The sequence below is a fragment of the Sinohyriopsis cumingii genome, chromosome 5, assembly GCF_028554795.1.
Source record: "Sinohyriopsis cumingii isolate HCF-2022 chromosome 5, ASM2855479v2, whole genome shotgun sequence".
Taxonomy (NCBI): Eukaryota; Metazoa; Mollusca; class Bivalvia; order Unionida; family Unionidae; genus Sinohyriopsis; species Sinohyriopsis cumingii.
In genome coordinates this window covers 135,229,597-135,246,410 of record NC_142965.1, presented here as the reverse complement: position 1 = coordinate 135,246,410, position 16,814 = coordinate 135,229,597, and the positions used below count along the sequence as shown (strand labels likewise).

The 16,814-nt window shown below is 35.3% G+C and overlaps 1 protein-coding gene across 1 annotated transcript; it reads left to right on the top strand.

Annotated features, from left to right (window-relative positions):
* Positions 1–3,110: 3,110 nt before the first annotated feature.
* On the top strand, positions 3,111–13,032 carry LOC149800292 (uncharacterized). Its single transcript, XM_089959896.1, has 3 exons — positions 3,111–3,246; positions 7,047–7,104; positions 10,605–13,032. Exons 2-3 carry the CDS (start codon positions 7,047–7,049, stop codon positions 11,225–11,227), a joined length of 681 nt encoding a protein of 226 aa, XP_089816022.1. The 5' UTR covers positions 3,111–3,246; the 3' UTR covers positions 11,228–13,032.
* The last annotated feature ends 3,782 nt before the right edge of the window (positions 13,033–16,814 follow it).

Below are 16,814 nucleotides of genomic sequence, written 5' to 3'. Positions count from 1 at the left end.
ATATTCAATTCCCCTTGTCCCTAGACAAGCCCAAACTCTATTCCCCCATGTTAAATTCCCCTCGTACGTAGAGTGACCCACGATTTATTGCCATGTTAAATTCCCCTTGTACGTAGAGTGACCCACGATTTTTCGCCATGTTAAATTTCCATTGTACGTAGAGTGACCCAGGGTGATTTTTAATGCTAATTCCCATTGTACGTAGGGTGACCCCATTCACTACTATCGTATACTCATTATTTCCAAGCATGAAACAAAGTCATATGGTCAGCGTTCTTTTGCATACCAGAGCCCAGCAACGTGGAATGAATTGCCCACTGAACTTAGACACAAAGACACAGTGATCACATTCAAGAAAGCTCTCAAAACTCATTTATTTCGACTGCAAGGACAAACTTAAAGACCTAATAATGTTTCCTACCTTAAATATTCTCAGCATGTTTTTTTTAATGTTTTCTAATTTCATGGTGTTTGTTTTTGTAATCATATCAGTGTGTATCTTTTATCTTATAGGTGTTGTCTAATGTTGTAAAGCGCTTAGAGCTTCTAAAGATTATGCGCTATACAAAGTCCTCATAATTATTATTATTATGATTATTATTATTATTATTATTATTATTATTATTATTATTATTATTATATATTATTATAACCACTTATCTGTATGTGCAACTTGACATCATTTACAGTTACTTTGATTGGCAACATACCAGATGAAATTTACATCAAAACCAAGATTTTAGAGCCTTCCCCATATACTAACAAACAGCAAAATCTTCCAAATAAAAAGATTTCCACGAGTTTAAACATGGCCAAACAATCCAGAGTTATCAATTCTTCTATCGAGCAGTAGTTTTTCCTATCAGGCGGTGAGCCAATCTCACCCCGAGACATTTGTACGCTTAACTTCTAATGTTCTTTACCGGCAGGCAAATGATACTCTAGAGTATATCAACGTCAGCGTAAAGTCACCATGGCACTCTTTTCCTCCTCGAGCAGAAATGAAATTCTACTCTCAAGTCCGTCAACAGTTGTCCCAACTTTTAATTTGAAATTTATTCACCCGCATGCATACAAATTATATTTCTACTCAAGGAATATTTAACACACTTACACACACACACACACACACACACACACACACACACCGAACCATTATTCTCCAGAGGAAAACTAAAACTGTCAAAACTGTTGTTATTCCGTGGTTAACCCTTCCTTCTTTCTTACCCAATATTTTAAACCCTATATAGCCGTTTATCACCAGGCAGTCAAAAATAACTATTATGGAGCAATTTTTCCCTTATATATTTTAACAAGTTATTCTCTAAGGAGGAGAAAAACATGGATCCAGGGTAGTTTTGCCCGCCAGAAAAAAGTTTCTATGAGGGCGGGGGAGGAGGAGGAGGGGATGAGAGTTGCTATACAAGATTTTTTCCTCCAGGGAAAATCCATAGTGGGTAAATATTAGCTGTCTGACAAATCCGCATTTGAAGTGTGAGAGAAGAGGGCTTATTATATCGACTGGGAGGATGATTCCATTGATGTCGAATACCTTAGTAAGTGGATTGGTCGAATCATTCCACTGATGTCGAATACTTGAGCGACTGGACTGGTCGAATCATTCCAGTGTTGCCGAGAATTCGAGTGATCGATGTTTGGGTTATTGAAGTTCTACTCGGCAATTATTGACTGTATCTGCACACTTTCCTTACGACAACAACCTTTCAGTACAATCATTGTCAATGTTCTGGTTCGAATAAATCCCGATCTCAATCGTTATAACTGTAAAAATGTATATCAATGAAACAGAGTATGTCTGACCTCATCACTAAATCGACTAATGACTAGCTAAATATATTATTAATGTACATTCATTCTATTTGTTAAGTTCATATGAAAAGATTCAAAATATTCATTTGGGTATCCTTCAGAGTCTTCAATGTCTATAAATTGGGTCACGTGTAAATGAATCTCCCCTAAATTGTGTTACATTGCCAAAGCATGATTGAGTTCACAATGTGATGTGCGTGTGTGTGTGTGTATGTGTGATGTGATTTGGATTTTCAACGTAGCTTTAACAATTTTACAGTCATATCGCTACAATGTTTGCAATGTGGCAGTTTATATTGATGTCTAGCACTGGTGCATCATGCCGCAGACATGTAGCATGATGTCCCACTCAGTCACATTATCCTGACACCAAGCCGACTAGTCCTAACACTAACCTCTTACTGCTGAGCACCAAGCGAGGCAGCTGTTAGTACCATTTTTGTAAGTCGTTGGTATGACTCGGCGGGGGATCAAACCCACGACCTCCCGCATCCGAGGCGGACGCTCTAACCACTAGGCCACCGGAGCGGTCGAGGTCACAATGTCAATATTACGTTTTGTAAAATATCAAGCAATGTTCAAGATCCTACGCCTCCACATTTTAAGATTCAATCTTTCTATAAAGGGAAATATTTAAATGTTCTGTGATAAGCAGGTATATTTTCCGATGCCCCGATTTAAATACATCGGATTATATTTCTAAAAAAACATTTTACGCCTAGAAGTTTGATTCACAAAAAAGAAAGAAAAAACCCTTTTCCATGATGCACGCAAAATGTGTTTCCCCGTACAACTGTTTTTAACTTTCCATTAAAAGAAAATTGTAATTGAGATTCGTCACTCCTTAAAATATCACGTTTTTGGTACCACACCATGAAATATATCCGGTATTAGCGTAGAAAAAAAAAAACATATCCTCTATGTATTAATAATGATTTAAACACCTTAATTCAGCCTTTGGTTCCATTCAATTTCTATCTTAATGAAAGCTCTATTACTGAGCCCCTTAAGTGAGGTGGATGAAAATATATTTTTATATTTTAAAAACTATGCATAATAACACACATTCTTTGAGTAATGAGTTATAAATACATCGGAACGATAAATGGTGAACAGGTACAATATATAATTATGACGGCCCAAAAAAATTAAAAAAAGTAACAAGTATCAACAAGTTCAAAAACCTACGTATATTAAAACACTGGTCTATTGTTTTAAAAATTATGTCACAAGATTATTGTGTTTATCTCCACCTTCCAGTCCATTGGTTGTTTATATCAGAAATTCCTGCAAAAGATTGAAGAAGCATTATAATATCAATCAGAAGATTTAAAGTACTTTGATCAATCAGACCGTTATCCGGCATTGTACATCCAAGAAATCTCGAAAACTTTCAGATAGACAATACGGAAAAAGGTAAGTGCAACTCTTTTCTTTAATTCTCTTTCCCTGCAGCAAAGAATATTATCATTGTGTCTTATATATCGTTCATATAATTGGATTTTTTTAAAGACATCCTGTATAAAAGAAATCACTAGTACAACTGCTACATATAAGGCATTTCATTTTTTTAAAAGTCCCTGTCGTCTGGTTTACCTGGTTTCAAAATAATAAATACCTTTTTTAAGAAACAAACCAGAAGAAGAAAATACAGAACAGGGAATTTAAGAATAAAATCAAGCAACAACCAATTTTAGGTTAAAAAAGAGGCCTGATACCTGCCTAGGCAATTCCAAATACACGTGTGAGTTGTCGTGCAAAAGATGAAACATAGCAATGAGTGATATTGTTTTCATTTTGGAATATAGTTCATGAAGACATCGCTTCCGTTGGGAGAAGGGTTTTAAAAGAAAATACAAATGTAGCAAATTATTATTATTATTATTATTATTATTATTATTATTATTATTATTATTATTTTAATATTTAATATAAGTTCGTTATCCCGTATAAGAGATTTTTCCACGTAATCTTCTTTGCAACCTGACTACGCAAAAGAAGTCGCCCCGTTTGAAATATTTTCGGTCTTTTCGGCAGTTTCCTGATTTCATAAAAAAATTCTGTAAGTTTTTCAGTTCAAGTGCTTCAGTGAACTATTGCTACCCTCTGTTTATATCTGTCTGTCTTTCTCGCTCTTGTTTTCCAAAGCATATTCTTCAATTTTTTGTTGATTTTTTTGTTGATTTTTTTAAAATATTTTTTGTCATTGCTAAAATATTCCATCATCTAATTTTGAACTCTTCCCAGAAGCTTAGCGCCACCATTTCTCCCTTTATTTAACCTGTAATGTCTTTAAATTTTCCACAAATGTCGCTCATTTCATAATATTAATCTGCAGTTTAATAGAAGAAATCATGTTGGTTAATGCCGTCAGAAAGATCACATGGTTTCGGGCATTGTTACTCTTGCAGATCAACTAAAACAAAGAATGTCATTACCCTCAAAGCTGACTGGTTATCGTCACTCTAAAACCGCTGAGCATTGCATCAGCTAACTATAGTAACATTTTAAACCCATAACCGATTATATATTAGACTTTCTCGCCTTACAATACTGTGATGCTTTCCTAAGAAAAGAATATTAATTAAATGACTAGAAAATGTGTATTAACATTCATAAATTAGGTTCATTGTAACGAAATCAACATGGTTTGTCCCACGCAGGATAAAATATTGTTGTTTAATTACCTTTCAAAAAGGTCATTCTAAATGGACAAACTGGAGTATACCACCGACTTCACCATCCCGTATCTTGGACACTATGCATCTGAAACTTTAGGATTCAACTGGTCTAGCTGAGATTAAATATTGGATAGAAGTCCGATTACGAAATGCCATTCTCCAATTCACTCACCTTGAAACCCAATATTGTGAAACCATAATGACACATCCAGTTTCCTCCGGGCTGTCATACGGGGTCACGGCCGTACAGAGCGATCACGGGCCCTGGGGTAAGAAACACCCAGACCCCTCATAGATTTTGTTCAAACAAAAAGTTTTCTTTTATGAAATTAAAAGTGTTCTTCGGCTTGGGCCCCCTTATGGGTTGTGCACACCCCCACCCCTGTCGACCCTGTACGGAGTGTTGTTTTTGTGATCTAGATATGAATGTTTTTGAGAATAATAAATAAACCAAAATCGTTATCTTGTTAAAACACAAAAACGAATGAAACTGAATAGATATGATCACCTAATTCGTATGCGAAGTCCGCCATTCTTGATTCTATCAAACCGCAGATAAACCTTGGTTACACATTAGTCGGAGCAAGGACGTCACACTACCTTACCTAAGGTCTCCCTCACCTCACTCCCTACCAAATAAAATAAAACTTACAAGAACAATGACTAAAGTTAAGCGCGTTCCTCGTCTGAGGTTCCATGAAACACGATTCTGGCTGAAGCCTTCTCAAAATGACTTCACTGGTCAGTTGTGTAGCTTTCGGCATTATTTTTTTAAATAAGTTTACTTTTGACGGAAGTAATAGCGGTTCAGCAGCAGCTGTAGCAGTTGTAGTGATTCGGGTAATGATCGGTACTTACTATCGACGCCACAGACATCCAATGATGGTTAACATTTGAAATAATTTTGACCTTGATCAGGTCACGATCATGACTAAGACATTTTCATATATACACCACAATGATAGAAATACCAATAACTTTCATTAGTATTTCCATTGCCACGTACTATTGTTTCTAATACGAAAAGTTTTGGACATTTTTCTTCCTTATCGGGTACCCTTACGGGTTGCGCCCCCCCCCCCCCCCCGCCTTATTATTCTCAAAAGCATTCACCTGGCATAAGTCAGAATTAGTTGTTGTTGTGGATCCAACGCCATTTTTCAGCACACTATATGTTATACACAGAGGCGAATATAACTGGTGGAGGAAACATCAGGGAAACCCCCGGTAAGAACCACCTACCTACTGGAAACTACACGGCTACAATCAAGCTTTCTCACATATCCACATTGGCCAAGCCTGAGATTCGAACCCAGGCAGGCAAAGGTGAGATGGCATTGATTGGTAAATGGACGCGCTTTAGACCACTCGTCCATCTGGGGCCTCAGTCCCAAGTAAAATTCAAAGCGAAGAGGTAAGAAACACATGCAATAATATTTTTAGATTATACCAGAGTAGACTATTTCTCATTCCATGAGTTTAAACTGATTATTAGTTTATAAAGAAACATACAATAGTAAGTGAAATCCCAAAGATTCGTTGCTTTAAAATGGTGATAGGAACTCAAGAATGTTTTCCTCTATATTTCCAGAGAATTTGTTACAAAATATATTTTACCACGGAATATAGAGCTCTCTCTTCCTATCTTCAACCAATTGGGTCAGATTGAACACTAGAAACCGTTAGATATATTATGTTTCTTAAAAATTGTTTAGGATAAAAATTATAGACAAAATGCAGTTGTGTGTAGTTGTTTACACTGCGAATCTTCGTATGGTAACATGTTCACTCTAATATGACATGTAATTCTCAATTATCATTGTATTCATTGTATTAACATTAAGCATGCCTTTTACGTTTTGTTCATAATTACCAGATACATTACAGATTTGGTCATATTTTTAATACCCTTCTTATCGCCCATCAAGCAGCATTCAGCTGTGCTGACCTATCGTCATCTGTAGAAATAATGACACACTTGTTTCTTTAGTTACGAAAGATAACACATTTGTCGACATTTAAATTTGCATTTGTTTTGTAACAGAGTTCAAACTAGCTATATAATCTCTAAACGTAACATCAAATGTATGAATATTTGCAAATTTTCAATATATATATATATATATATATATATATATATATATATATATATATATATATATATATATATATATATATATATATATATATGTGTGTGTGTGTGTGTGTGTGTGTGTGTGTGTGTGTGTGGTTTGGCTTCAACAACAGTTACAGAATACCACCTGAAAATTAGGCAAACGCGTCGATAGAAATACTTTTTCGATAATTCTACAGAAAGGATAAAACATTTGACATTATATTGTAGATGACGTTTTTATTGATATAATGGCAGATGGTAAGCATTTAAAAAGAAAACATAATTACCTACACAAGTATGAGCTGGCCATTATAAACATCGGGCAAACTAGGAAACGAATTTTTCTAAAATGTTTCATTTTGTCAAACAAACATTGCAATTAGTATACATTTTTTAAGAAGTTATTCTTGTTATTCCAGATGGAGACTTCTGCTTACAAAATGAAATCGGATATGAGAGGAACATTCTTTGTAATCGGTAATAACTGTTTACTTAATTAATATTAATTTAAACAAGAATTCATTAACTAAATAAAGTATTCAAATGTCCTACGTGCAAAAACAATGATCTCTCCCAATAATCTGTACATAGAGGGCAATTAAAATGTAGTGTCGATATTCACTGATTATTAAATTAACATTTTGTTTCAATCAAAGGTATTTATCGCTTTATAATCTTGTCAATATTTTAAAGCCTAATTATATATACTCACGAAAAAGTCAAGTCAAATTACAAACAACAAAGATCTTGATCTGCCGTAGCATAATATGCTGGCAGATCAACGTCTATGTGGCTTGTTCTACTGATTACTCCTAACAAACTGCACGGACCCAGATCTGCCATAGCATTATGCGACGGTAGATCTGGGTTTGTGCAATTTGCAGATGGACTCGTCTTGTATGCGAGTATATACGGTAGGTGGATGTGTGAGTAATTGTACAGTCTGATTCAAATAGATACATTTTGCTTGTATCGAGTCTAATTCAAAATAAATATCGCTTGTATCGAGTCTGATTCAAACAAATACTGCTTGTATCGAGTCTGATTCAAATAGATACTGCTTGTATCGAGTCTGATTCAAATAGATATACTTTGCTTGTATCGAGTCTGATTCAAGCAGATACTACTTGTATCGAGTCTGGTTCAAAAAGATAGTGCTTGTATCGAGTCTGATTCAAAACGACAAACTTTGCTTGTATCGAGTCTGATTAAGATGGATACTACTTGTATCGAGTCTGATTAAAATAGGTACATTTTGCTTGTATCGAGTCTGATTCAAGCAAATACTGCTTGTATCGAGTCTGGTTCAAATAGATACTGCTTGTATCGAGTCTGATTCAAATAGATACACTTTGCTTGTATCGAGTCTGATTCAAATAGATACACTTTGTATCGAGTCTGATTCAAGCAGATACTGCTTATATCGAGTCTGATTCAAGTAGATACTGCTTGCATCGAGTCTGGTTCAAAACGATAGTGCTTGTATCGAGTCTGATTCAAAAAGACAAACTTTGCTTGTATCGAGCCTGATTCAAGCAGATACTGCTTGCATCGAGTCTGGTTCAAAAAGATAGTGCTTGTATCGAGTCTGATTCAAAAAGACAAACTTTGCTTGTATCGAGTCTGATTCAGATAGTCACACTTTGCTTGTATCGAGTCTGATTCAAGCAGATACTGCTTGTATTGTGTCTGGTTCTAATAGATTGTATGTATTTAGTCTGATAAATAGCGATATTGATTGTATCGAGTCTGATTCAAATAGATACACTTTGCTTGTATTGAGTCTAATTCAAATATATACTACTTGTATCGAGTCTGATTCAAATAAATACAATTTGCCTGTATCGAGTCTAATTCAAGCAGATACCGCTTGTATCGAGTCTGGTTCAAAAAGATAGTGCTTGTATCGAGTCTGATTCAAATAGACACACTTTGCTTGTATCGAGTCTGATTCAAGCAGATATTACTTGCATCGTGTCTGGTTCAATTATATTGTTTGTATTTAGTCTGATTCAAAGATATATTGATTAAATCGAGTCTGATTCGAAAGGATACTGCTTGTATCGAGTATGATTCAGATAGTCACACTTTGCTTGTATCAAGTCTGATTCAAGCAGATACTGCTTGTATCGAGTCTGGTTCAAGTAGTTACTGCTTGTATCGAGTCTGATTCAAGCAGATACCGCTTGTATCGAGTCTGATTCAAGCAGATACAACTTGTATCAAGTCTGATTCAAATATATACTACTTGTATCGAGTTTGATTCAAATAGATACACTTTGCTTGTATCGAGTCTGATTCAAGCAGATACTACTTGTATCGAGTCTGATTCAAGCAGATACTACTTGTATCGAGTCTGGTTCAAGTAGATACTACTTGTGTCGAGTCTGATTCAAGCAGATACTGCATGTATCGAGTCTGATTCAAAAAGACAAACTTTGCTTGTATCGAGTCTGATTAAGATGGATACTACTTGTATCGAGTCTGATTAAAATAGGTACATTTTGCTTGTATCGAGTCTGATTCAAATAGATATATTTTGCTTGTATCGAGTCTGATTCAAATAAATACTGCTTGTATGAGTCTGATTCAAATAAATACTGCTTGTATCGAGTCTGATTCAAGCAAATATTGATTGTATCGAGTCTGATTCAAATAGATACACGTTGCTTGTATTGAGTCTGATTCAAATATATACTACTTGTATCGAGTCTGATTCAAATAAATACACTTTGCCTGTATCGAGTCTAATTCAAGCAGATACTGCTTGTATCGAGTCTGGTTCAAAAAGATAGTGCTTGTATCGAGTCTGATTCAAATAGACACACTTTGCTTGTATCGAGTCTGATTCAAGCAGATATTGCTTGTATCGTGTCTGGTTCAATTATATTGTTTGTTTTTAGTCTGATTCAAAGATATATTGATTAAATCGAGTCTGATTCAAAAGGATACTGCTTGTATCGAGTCTGATTCAAATAGTCACACTTGCTTGTATCAAGTCTGATTTAAGCAGATACTGCTTGTATCGAGTCTGGTTCAAGTAGATACTGCTTGTATCGAGTCTGATTCAAGCAGATACCGCTTGTATCGAGTCTGATTCAAATATATACTACTTGAATCGAGTCTGATTCAAATAGATACACTTTGCTTGTATCGAGTCTGATTCAAGCAGATACTACTTGTATCGAGTCTGATTCAAGCAGATACTACTTGTATCGAGTCTGATTCAAGCAGATACTGCTTGTATCGAGTCTGATTCAAATAGATACTGTTGAAAAACACTTGTATAATTAAAGTTATAAAACATGCAACAAATATTTTCAGACCATATATAAAATCACACCAAGATGGTGAAAGTGCACGATTAACCAAAATAACGCAAGGTTTTAAACATTAAACATAAAGGATATCAATTAAACAAACTTCGCAATCTAATAAAACTGTACACGTTTGTATATTATTTCCCAAAGATATGCTTGTTGTGCTTTACCCCAAACAGAGTAGACGCAAGTCGGTAAAACAAGCGATATCTCCCTGACCGGCATGGTCTTGTACTGTAACAAGCATCTTTATTCACTAGCGTGATTTAGTTACTTTATGTCGGATTAATAAAAAATTCGTTTACCTACACGACATATATATGCGGTCTTTTCATAAAACGGGGAATAAATAATAGATGGATCTCATATGGAGCCATCAAGAATAAAACAATTTTTTTTTAAACCCACCGATTCCTGTTATAAATTTAAAACAGGCGATTCATTTATATCGCACCAACAAACCTGCCCTTTAGCGTACGAAAACAATAACAATTTTAAGTCGAAATTTTCATCATTACCTTAATTGTTTTCTCAAACTGAGAATTACTTTTGTAAAAGTGTGTCATGGCTAAAACGTATACTAGAAGAAAAAAAATCTATTCTGAAATTTAAATTAAAAAAACTCTAAAGCACCACGACAATTTCTTTCTCTTGCAGTACTACTTCTGACTATAACTTCTTCAAAATCATTGTCCACGTCTTCCACTTCGACTTCACAACCAATCACAACGACCACAGACCCAACATCCACAGTGACCACGGACGTACTATCGACTACGACAACAGAAGCATCATCAACAACGACCACAGACGCACCATCCTCTACGACCACGGATGCACCATCCACAACGACTGCAGACATAACATTCTCTACAACCACAGATGCATCAACCACAACGACCACAGAACTCGTTTCTTCAACATCCGCGGTACCTACAACGACAACAGCTAGTGCAACTACTGCTTCGTCGACCGTGCCTTCCACTTCCACTGCGGAACTTACCACAACGACCACAGCCAAACCACCATCAACGACATCAACAATAGCACTCATTTCTTCAACATCCACGGTACAAACAACGTCAGTAAGTACTGTGTCATCTGCTCAACCTTCCACTGAGACTGCACTAACCAACACAGTGACCACAGCCGAAACCACCGCTGGAACAACTTCCAACATAACTGTAACACAACCAAAAGGAGGGTGTGATGGTATCCCGTCGAGATCTTTGTACCTTCTATCTGCAATCATTGCATTTGTAACAATCATTGTTTTGTAATCATCAACTGCCAATGCCGGTTTAAATGAGAGAAGTCTTTTCACAAATAAATTCTACCGGGATACGGGCTGAAAATAGGAATATTTTTACGGTACAAAAGAGGAAATGTAGTCAAATAAAAAAAAAACACCTAATTTTTATAGCCTAATGAGGCTTGAAAAAATGAATGGAGAAAAATCTGTTAAACAATTAATTGCCAATGACAAGAAATGTTGGGTGGGGTTTGGCAATATATATTTTCGCACCAGAGATTTATACAAAAACGAAAGGTTAAGAAGGTTCATTTGATATTGACACATTCTGTTGCTAGCTATAGTTTTATTTTCTGGTCCAAGGCCATGGATGCTAGGTTTTGCATGATTCGACTGTTTTTTATTTTAATTTATTTTTTAGACTTTTATTTTTATTGAATATTGTTATCAGAAAAGTTTCCATTTTCTTGCGACCCGCGGCCTCACGTGTCTGAGAACTAAGGTTGTGGTGGTTTTCTCTGGTTTGTTTTGCTGTTGTTTGTACTGCTGATGTTGTAGTCATTTATCTTTGAACACGCCCAACTCTGCCGTTGGATGAAACACTTTCTCTGCTGGCTTTATAAACTGATCCGACTTACCCAGCTCTCTACTTCGGTTGTTGCACATCACAAGGCAAAATTTATCTCATATTTACTCGTCCAAATGTGCTACAAAGAATCAGTGTAGTTCAAGCCTGTTCTTCTTTTCTTTCAAATTGTAAACGATACTTTCATAATTCTCATTTCTTTCATTCATTAGCTATTACTGTGCCTAACATTTGAGTGGGTTATGCCCATACTGGCGGCTTCAAACTAGATATATTACTTCTATCTCTAACCTCGTTCGTATCATTCTATTTGTTTTTACTGACAATTAAAGAATCTAAAATTATACAATGGAACTATGGGTGTGCATAATAGAGTAAATCGAAGATTGTGGTTTGTTAGAAGCATGAATATGACCCGCAGAAAGGCAACGTGGCAGGATCTGTAAATATGGACAAGAATCGATATCTTACAGCTTAGAGAAATAATGAATTTACTTGTGAAAGAAAAACGTTTCACAAAAATGTTAGGTACTTCTTTGTCACACATATATATACCGTATGTGGTGATTGTTCTGCATATGTGATAAGATTGATTCAGGGAACTTGTATATCCATGCATTCTATTTAGTCGATTTGATAGAACATACGTAATTGGTTTGTACATTAATCAATTTGAAATACTTTTATAGTTAGTTATTAATGTTTACTTTTTGTTTGACATTTAGTATAATGAGTTTTGAAAGTTAACATTTTCGACTTAGCAAGAAAATTGCCGAATTGCCAGAATCGAGACAACTACCCCTACTCATTTGTAGTGGTATGGTCTACAAAACTGATTTATTTCTTCAGAAAATGTGTGTGTGTGTGTGTGTGTGTGTGTGTAAGACACAAATTTTCTCTCAATTTTTAAAATGTCATGCAAATTGGAAAAAATAATAAAATTATCATAAATTTAATTTATCCCTTTTAACAGTAGTGTAAATGTCTAGGGTTACAAATAATATGACGGCACACATACTCAATATCTCACAAGCTAAGCACGTAGGGTAAAGTTTCGTATTTCCCCGTATTTGTTCAGACGTAACCACTGACGAGATTGCCTAGCGGTCCAGAACTGACAACTGGTTGAATACATAGATGTATTATGGGGATTCGTCAATTCAATTCATTCTGCAATATTTTATTCGAATTGTTATCTCAACCCTATTGTCAATATTTGGCAATAAAGAAATACGGTTTTGTTTGAACCTGCTTCATTTTATTGCACCCAAGTAAGATCGGTTGTTTCCATCGACCGAGTTCGCCCCCCCCCCCCATCCTCACTCTCGGCACTTGAACTATAATTTGCAAAGACATATTTTTGTTCAGTCATTTTACGAGAAGTAGCAAGATCTGAGAATATGTCTCAACAATAATGTTCCTATGACATTTCGATCAACCAATTAAACTGCAAATTACAGTATTCTAAGAGGGTCATATTTTGGTACATTTCGATAATTAAAATCCTAATAAAAGATTTTGTAATATTAAAGAATCTGGGATAGAGTGATTTCTATAAGAGATATAAATGTATTATTTTTTAATATACAGATCTCATAATGAGCCACAACAAGCTGGCTTCCGGAACAATAATTTAACCGGTTTGTTTTTATACATAAGTCGAACCTGGGATACCCTTTTATGATAGCATTTTCTAGATTAACGGAGGTCACTTTGATTATGAACGTACATTCGATTCCTTCAAACAGTTCTCAATACAGAGTTTCATAGGGCGATAAAAGCTCGTCTCAAACGTTAGCCCAAAAATATCCTAATACGAGCACTGAAAGGTTAGCCCAAAATATCCTAACACGAACACTGAAAGTTTAGTCCCAAAAATCCCCCACCACAAGTTGTTATCCTATCGCACTACAGCATATGAAACGAGCGCATAATTTTAACCACAGAATAAATGGATAATTGTATTAGAACTCATCTGTCGAAAACACGTTTTAGAATTATGCCTCGATGTCCTTGTTTTATTTGGCTTGGATTGATAGGAAGCTAGTTGTGGCGACCCTGTATCATGTGCTGAGTCATTTAGCTATATATCGTCTCCTTCTTCGTCATCAATCAAAACCCTATCATCAACGCTACGAAAGACAAATATATAATTTAATATATCTATCATATCATTTATTTCTAAATTCATTTATTTGTTCTCGTTTTACTGTTGTAGTTTCTTCATTTATTTATTTGTTATGTATTTCCTGGGGAGGAAATATACGCCACACACATTCATCCCAAACATCATAGGCATCATAGGCCACGTATAGCCAAAAACTCCAAGTCCACCAACAACTATTCACCACTTTAGTATCCCAAAACTGACAAATATCTATTTGATTATTTAAATCACAACCCCAAATCACAACCCATAGCAAGTGTAGGAAAGACGGGAACATATTTTGGTACTCTAACACGTATGTACGTAGCACAAACATAGTACACAATACAAAGTACAAAACAAAGCACCGAACTAATTATAGTATTTGGGCTGGATGCTTATAACCCAGGCCGCAAGGAAAGGTTGCAAGCCAAAGTTGCGGCAAAGCTATGTACTTAGGCTGGAGGCTTACAACTATTCGCAGCATATCAAGAAGAGTAAAAGACATACACGCCAAAGAAAAAATTAAATTGAAATATATGGAATCTAATATATAACATTCAACAACTATACAATAAACAATACGATATATACAATGCTAATTAAATTATTTAACCACTGAACCTCATATCACATTACACTGTACTCCATTTATAAATAAAAGTTTATAAATTAAATAAATTCTCCAAAGATCCTGTCTATATACGTGTATGGATTTTCAAAGAAAATAACGCGTTTATACGACGTTTAGTTTGCTATTATATCATTATGTGCGAGTATATTTGATAATTTATTATAGACGACCATTATTTTATGGACGAATGGCTTACATCAATATAAAAAGCGCTATTATACACAAAGGTTATTTGATAAACTTTAGAAATAATTGAATAAAACTAATAATTATATAACAAGTTATGTACTGAGTATGAAAGACGAAATTAATGCCAATAATTAAAAATGTATTTACTCTGTTAATAAACTTTGAAGCCGCCCTTCCTTCTTATAATCTGTAATAACTATACCTTTGTCACGTAATGGCATGTGTACTGGATTTGAAATCACTACCTGGCTTACATTGTGTGTTCAAGCTCCGTCATATGCTTAATAGAATTATGTTTCTATATAACTGAGCACACGTGCAGTCTTTCGCCAGTTCGTTGTATGACATACTTTATGTGACACGGGGTCTGAGTTAGATCAAATTACAAGTGAAACGTACTTCTTTTATACCATACACTTAATGGGTTAGTTCAATTCACTCTAGCTTGGATTATTTTCAGTCTCTTACACCTTTGGGTTCCAAGGTTGGGTGCTAATACATGCGTCATTGATTAAATGGCAGTGACATCCTGGCAAACGTGACTAAGAAAGCAACAAATTATGTCCCCGAAGTCTGCCAAGCCATGGATTAAGGCGCACTTGGCCAGTCCAGACATGTGGCAGGCAAATATGGCTGACAAATTCATATGAAGACGAAAATAAAGGATATAAATACATTTGTTATGTGATAAATATTTATATCAAACTATACGTGCTGGAATCTTTAAAACAGGAGATAAATAAGCATTTGTATAAATTTGTAGAGAGTGAAGAACAGAAACGATGCAATTTGATGAGGAAAGGATTTTATAATAAAAAAGTTAAATATTCTTTGAAACAATACCAATATCTAGGATATATCTTTATATTCTGATAAAACGGCATCTGCGATAGAGAGATCTAAAAGAATGTTAAGGCAAGAATATGTAAAAATTGTACAGTAACTTAAGCTATAGCTTAATGAAATATTACATACTGCAAAGTTATATTGTTTTAATTTCACAGACGAAATATTTAAAATCAGACTAAGAAGACTTAAAGATACAATACTGAACATATTTTATTCATGGAGCATGTATCTCTATGCAACAAGCAAGGGTATGAAAAATATTTTAAGACGTAAAAATGCAATAAATATGAGTAGTGAAGTGGGACACTATAGGGTCTATGGAACTTACCATTAAAAACACCCCTGGGACACTATAGGGTCTATGTAAATTTAACATGGACAAAACCTCTGGGCCACTATAGGGTCTATGGGAATTAACATGGACAAAAACTCCTTCGACTGTATAGGGTCTACGTAAATTTAACATGGACAAAAACCCCTGGGCCTGTATAGGGTCTATGTAAATTTAACATGGAGAAAAACCCTGGGCCACTCTAGCGACAATGGGAAATTAACATGGGGGGAATAGATTGTGGGCCTGTTGAGCGACAAGGGAAATTGAACATGGGAATAAATCGTGGACCTGTTTAGCGACAAGGGGAAATTGAACATGGGGAATAGATCGTGGGACTGTCTAGGGACAATGGGAAATTTAACATTACGGAAACCCCTGGGGGTATATAGCCTCAAGGGAATTTAACATGCGAAAAAGTCTTGGGCAACTCTAGCCTCAAGGGGAATTTAACATATGGAAATTGAACATGGTGGGTCTGTATAGCGTCAAGGGGAATTGAACATGGTGGGACTGTCTAGGGACAACGATGGTAGAGGGTCAAACACAACAGAGACAGAGACATACATACACTAGTACAAGCGTGAGATTTATATATAAAGCATTGAAATCTTGCTGGGGTATTCAAAAATTTGCATAATTGTAATGATGCTATAAATAGCTATAATCAAGGAAATGCTCAACGACAAAATGGATGTGACTAAAAGTAACGCTAAAATGACGAAATTGTCCCAGAATTTAAAGGAAAATAAACATATCCCCGAAAATTAAGTTACAATGGTTTAGACTAAAATGGATAAAATTAGTAACTACTTACAATATCAACTTGTGTGACGATCGTGGATAAACACCCATGTATCTATTTATAGCTATAATCAGC